Genomic DNA, 6,407 nt, shown 5'->3' with positions numbered 1-6,407 from the left:
TTTTACTCTCTATTTATCTCTAATATTTTATTTTCTATTATACTTTACTCTTCACTTTAATATTTAAATATTACTCCATCCGTCCCAAAAAGTTTGTCCCAATTTGACCTGCGTTAGTTTTAAGAAATTGTTTGACTTTGTATTAAACGGAAGTGTGTAATGGAATAAGGGTCCCACATTGAGAAGATTGAGAGTATATTTAATGTCTATTTTTAGTAGGTTTCAAATGAGATTAGCTTTATGGGACGGACGAAAATAGTAAAATAGAACAAACTTTGTAGGACGAAAGGAATAATAATTTATAAATCTGGTAGTAATAAAAGAAATATTTCAGGATGGAGGAAGTTGTATATATATAGTCATCAAATGGGTTGTTCTATCATCAAGAAAATCATATTCAAAGTTATACTCTATTGACTATTCTTCCTATAAATATGTACATTTTTCATTTTCGTCTGTCTCATAAAAATATGAGCATTTCAATTTATGAAAAGTTGTCCTCAACTTAATATGTTATACATCAGTTTATTTACAATCTATACCACTATGACCCATTACTACTCATCCAACAATAATAATATGCGTCCTACTATCCATTAATATTACTGTAACTATATTTTTTACTATTGCTTACTTTATTAAATATGCATTAATTTTCATATCATTTTAAGTTAATATCTCCTTTTTATCTACTTTATAATGCAGTTTAAATTCTGATACCTTGTTGCTTTCATGGTTTGGTTAATATTAGAATATAAGATAAAATGTAAAAACATAAAAATCGGGATGGACAAGAAGAGGCCCGGTTGTGACGAATAATACGTGAGGTCATCTCATTGGTGGCTACAAGACATATACTACTATTCTACTACACCACACTAATATCCTGTTTGTGTTTATATATGTAATAGTAGAAAATCTAATTTGTTCCACAGACCTCTGAATCATATAGTGCTTCTCTTCTCCCACCGACATACCTCACTTCTCTCTGAGCAACCATGGAAAATATCCAACCCGAAAAGCAACACAAAAACAAACGAAAAATCCTAATCCTCTCCGCATTCCTCTGTCTCCTAGTGGTGGCAGCTGTCTCCATCCCCCTCGCCCACCGCCACAACCGCCACACCAGCGCCACCTCCCACGCCGCTTCCTCCGTCGTGAGGTCCACCTGCGCCGCCACATTGTACCCGGAGCTGTGCCTCTCCACGGTCGCTTCGGCCGCCTCTTCTGCCGCAGTGAAGAGCAGCAAGGACGTGCTGATCGCGGCCCTCAACTACACGATCTCCACCGTGGAGCGCAACTTCTTCACCCTGAAGAAGATCAGCCGCGAGCAGCGCAAGACGCTGACGCGCCGCGAGAGGGTCGCCCTCCACGACTGCTTCGACATGGTCGACGACACCCTGGAGGAGCTCCACGAGAGCGAGCTGGAGCTCGAGGATTTCGGCTTCAAGAACTACTCCCTCGCCGCGCATAAGGAGAACCTCCTCACTCTTCTCAGTGCCGCCCAGACCAACCAGGTACAATGACACTTATATAATGATTTCAGTTTTTTTTTTCTTTTTTAATGATGTGTGATACTATAATATTTTTTATTTTTTTTTTCATTTGCCAACACCAGGAGTCTTGCCTGGACGGCTTCTCCCACGACGGCGCGGATAAGAAGGTGCGCGAGGCGCTCATCGCGGGCCAGATGCACGTGTTCCGCCTCGTCAGCAATGTGATGGCCATAATAAAGAATTTGTCCGACCACGAAGTGGCGACGAAGCTCAAGTCGGAGGGGAGGAGGCTGGCGGAGGCGGAGGAGCAAGGGGAGTGGCCGGAATGGTTGTCGGCGGGGGATAGGCGGCTGCTGCAGGCGACGACGGTGACGCCGGATGTGACGGTGGCGGCTGACGGGAGTGGGGACCACCGGACGGTGGCGGCGGCTGTGGCGGCGGCGCCAGAGGGGAGTAGCCGGAGGTATGTGATTAGGATAAAGGCGGGGGTTTATAGAGAGAATGTGGAGATACCGAGGAGGAAGACCAACTTGATGTTCGTCGGAGATGGCCGGACGACGACCATTATCACCGCCAGCAGGAACGTCGTCGACGGCAGCACCACCTTCAATTCTGCAACTGTTGGTTAGTTTTTACCTTCTTTATTCAATAATTAACGGTCAATGATTTAGCTTGAATACTCCACTAAAAAACTTACTCCTTCCTACTTCACTAAAAAACTTACTCCTTCCGTCCCACTCAAAATGTCCACAATCTTGAGTGTCACGGGGATTTTATGAGGAATTGTTAAGTCGAGTAAATATAAAGAAAATATAGTTTTTATTCTAACAAGGAGTTCAAATATTGAAAGTGGATATCTTGAGTGAGATTGAGAGACATGTTTTAAGCACGTAATACGGACACTTTATGAAGCGTTAATGGTATAATTAGATACACGAATCATCTCCTAAGTAGGATTAAAAATATTAGCCATTTGTTGTTGTAGTGCTCTAAGCATCGGAATTCCGGTTTAAGAATATAAGGGGGTAAAATTCGTTTTCAAAGTAACAAGGATTTTTTAAAGGAACGACATTATTTTGGAAAATACTTTTAATAGGGACCGTAAACTATGATTAACACTCATTTAACTGAGACCAAGTTTGTTTTCCTAATGTAATTATGGTAATCCAAAATCTAATGATTTAACACTCATATATTTCAGTCACATATTTATTAAACTTTACTTGTTGAGGAGATGGAGACAAAACGGTGATGTGCTGGAAAGAAATTGATGTTTTTGGAGTATTATTGTTATTTTGAGGCTTTAAATCTATGGGGCCATAAACTGATTCTAAATTCTTTGGATATGGTATAAACCATTTCTGACTTTTCTCCATTTGAAATTGTTGTTCACTACCGCTATGGGGAAACGCATACGTACTGACTAAATAAATTGATGTTTGTGGTTTTTAACTTATAAATGGTAGCCTAGTTTTGGTGAAAAATAGGCGTCGGTACAATAAGACAAAAACATTTTTAAATATCAAGCTAAATTATATACGTATCTAATTTATACAAGTTTTCTTCCATAAGAAATTCAGGTCATGATAACATTTTTGCTTATTTTAATATGTGTCTCTATTTTACATAGTTGATTAATTAATTGATTTTATTATTTATTTTAATTAATATTATTGATGCAATACATGAGCTCATTTTCTATGCACACATCCATCAACCCTTCTTTCTTTATTGTTGATAAACTATACTATCAACCCAAGATCTGGCTCAGAAGTTTCCCCGATATATCTTCTACTTTAATAATAAGTAAATTATTGTTAACAAAATTAAACTTAGACATAGGACGAAACGAATTTATGTCCATACGAGGATAACAGAAATATCTCAAGAATTAATATCAATAATTTTTTTTTCAATTTTCATCTAATAACGTTTTAATAAAAGTTTGAGATAATAAACTAAGATTCACTAATTAAAGTGCATGACAAAGGATCTATCAATTCTTTAAGATTTTTTTTATGATTAAATGAACATAAATTTAAAGGTCACGAATATTTTTAATGGTGATACTAAATGTAGAATTTTGACGCGTGCAGCGGTGGTCGGCGGCGGGTTTTTGGCCCGGGACATCACCTTCCAAAACACGGCAGGTCCGTCAAAGCACCAAGCCGTGGCCCTCCGCGTGAACGCCGACCTCTGCGCCTTCTACCGGTGCGACATGCTTGCCTACCAGGACACCCTCTACGTCCACTCCCTCCGCCAGTTCTACACCGGCTGCATCATCGCCGGCACTGTCGACTTCATCTTCGGCAACGCCAACGCGGTCCTCCAGAACTGCGACATCCACGCGCGCCGCCCCAATTCGGGCCAGCGCAACATGGTGACCGCCCAGGGCCGCGACGACCCCAACCAGAACACGGGCATCGTGATCCAGAAGTGCCGCATAGGCGCCACCTCGGACCTCAAGCCCGTGCAGAGCAGCTTCCCGACGTACCTCGGGCGGCCGTGGAAGGAATATTCGAGAACGGTGGTGATGCAGAGTGACATCAGCAATGTGATCCATCCGGCTGGGTGGTATGAGTGGAATGGCAACTTCGCTCTTGCTACTCTTTTCTATGCTGAGTATCAGAACACCGGCGCCGGCGCTCCCACGGGGAATAGGGTCAAGTGGGGAGGGTTTAGGGTGCTGACGAGCGCGTCGCAGGCGCAGCCGTTCACCGCCGGGAATTTTATTGGTGGTGGGAATTGGTTGCAGGCGACCGGCTTCCCCTTCTCTCTTGGGCTTTAATTTGCCTATAATTGTGTTTTTTGATGAATAAATCTGTTTGTAATTTGTTTTTCTTTTTACGTTTTGTTTCCAATTTGTATTTCCATGAATAAGTTGTTTTATCTTTTCCAACTCCAAGATTACATGTTACTAGCATGTAAGGATGGAGCAAGAATGGTAAGACCAACAAGATAATTAGCAATGATGTTGAAGCCACGTCCCCAACACCTCATGAAGTAGAATTATATTTTAATTTTATGAGTATTGAGTATGATAACATCACCAATTGTATTTTGTCATGTCAAAGGCTTAAAATACAGCTACAAAACCAGTCCCAATCCATTTTGTCATCTGTCACGTCAGCATTTTAAATTTCAGCCATAACACTTCTAATAAGTTAGCCACAACATCAGGTTAAAGATATAAAAACTACAAGCAAAAATCTCAATGATTACGGGATCCAAATGTAAGAATATTTATATTCTTATTTGACCTATGTGTCTATTGGTTTGATTTTATGGATCATGTTTATATTAAATGTTAAAGATTCTAATATAAAAGACGATACCATAATAGATTGGATTCGATTAAAGAATTAGAATTGGGTGTATTGATAACCCTCCTCTCTTATCTCATAATTAAATATACTTGTATATGAAATAAATGTGTGCCGTGAATTTAATATAAGAAATGATTGACTTTGATATTATTAATATTAAAGTATGGTTGAGTTTCTACATAATTGAATGGACGGTTAATGGTGGTTAATTAAGGATAAGAACATTTATTAGTTCGTTAATTAACTTCCATTAATGAAAAGACACGTCTATTACTTGAAAGTGTATGATGTCTATATAAATAAGATTACAACGAGGGAATTATACATGAAATTTTTCAACATGAGAGATTCATGAAATACATGCAGCAAAGTAAATTGCATGAGAAAAGTAAATTGCATGATAATTTCCTTACTACAATTATTGTATAGATATACACTCACGGCATTCAAGTATATATTTATATATATACACATTAAAGTTATTGATTCTTTATCCATTAAAAGAATCAATAAATGCTAGAGGTCAAATAGGGGCAACATCAATTGGAGAATGCAGTCAATGAAAGGACGAACATCAAATGGTGGATTCAACCTCTACATCAAAGAAGAAAGCATGGATGTAGGTTAGTGATTTTATCTTCACTTATAGTATAAATGTTATGGTTAATTAATTCAAATCTAGAATTAGATTTCACTATAGAAATCATTAAAGTTGAGATATGGCTTACAGTTGGTATCAGTGTCAGTCTAGATTTGGTTAATTCACCATTTATGTGTTTTCAAAATCGAATTTTGAATGGTCTTGGATTTTTTCGATCTTGGTTAAATATGCTTCCGCTTATGTGTTGGGTAATTGTTTTATGAAATGTTAAGACAATATAAGGATATTTTACTCATTAAAGATTTCAATATTTAAATAATATATAACTTGTTTATCACCAAAGTGGTCTTGTTATATTGTATTTATTTATTGAAAATGATAAATGTTAATTAATTGATCATGATTATAGAGATGCTATAAATGACATAAGAGTTTGATTGATCAATTATTTTATTATCTATATACTGGGAGATCACCCAAAGGTTGATCATTGTATATAGATAATAAATACGAAGTTGATTAATCATTTATTCATGTGTCATTTAGTATGTACACCCAAAGGCAACATGCTTATTTGATATATGTTTAGTTTGATTAATTGTTAAAGTATATATTTAGCATCGCTGAAAGTACATGTGCTTAAGTATTACCCAAAGGTTACTTGAATGCATGTTATTTAAAGTTTTATTACTGCTTATGAATCTGTGTTAAAGAACTCAAGCACGTATAGTTAAGCATGTATAAATGTTGCAGCTTTATAAAATTTGTATGCATATGTTGACTCTGTCATTAAATTAATGGGCAAAATTATGGAGAATGGTTCGAATAGATCCAGCTTACGCTGGGGGTAAAGATATTGGACCAAGTCATACCAACGGAAGAGGAATCCTCAACCAGATGTCACTCTGTAACTGAAAATCTCAATGTGAGACTCGGGAGTGATCAAACAGGTTGAGCCTTATGAGAATGACGATGACAGAAAAT

General features: G+C 37.8%; 1 protein-coding gene across 1 annotated transcript; it reads left to right on the top strand.

The window, feature by feature from the left end:
• Window positions 1–887: 887 nt before the first annotated feature.
• Window positions 888–4,521, top strand: LOC125198187 (pectinesterase-like). The gene is made up of 3 exons (XM_048114497.2): window positions 888–1,517; window positions 1,619–2,120; window positions 3,593–4,521. Exons 1-3 carry the CDS (start codon window positions 999–1,001, stop codon window positions 4,282–4,284), a joined length of 1,713 nt encoding a protein of 570 aa, XP_047970454.1. The 5' UTR covers window positions 888–998; the 3' UTR covers window positions 4,285–4,521.
• Window positions 4,522–6,407: the final 1,886 nt, after the last annotated feature.

Source organism: Salvia hispanica, chromosome 3, assembly GCF_029641045.1.
Source record: "Salvia hispanica isolate PSC_SH4W2 chromosome 3, Shi_PSC_v1, whole genome shotgun sequence".
Lineage (NCBI taxonomy): Eukaryota > Viridiplantae > Streptophyta > Magnoliopsida > Lamiales > Lamiaceae > Salvia > Salvia hispanica.
The sequence above is the reverse complement of the archived record's forward strand: the minus strand, read 5'-3'. Positions and strand labels throughout refer to the sequence as shown.

Bases quoted from the DNA above. Each gene is read 5' to 3' on its own strand.
- LOC125198187 (XM_048114497.2), top strand. From the start codon at position 999: ATGGAAAATATCCAACCCGAAAAGCAACACAAAAACAAACGAAAAATC. The intron at 1,518-1,618 runs GTACAATGACAC...TGCCAACACCAG, and splicing joins GTGCCGCCCAGACCAACCAG to GAGTCTTGCCTGGACGGCTT. The intron at 2,121-3,592 runs GTTAGTTTTTAC...TGACGCGTGCAG, and splicing joins CTTCAATTCTGCAACTGTTG to CGGTGGTCGGCGGCGGGTTT.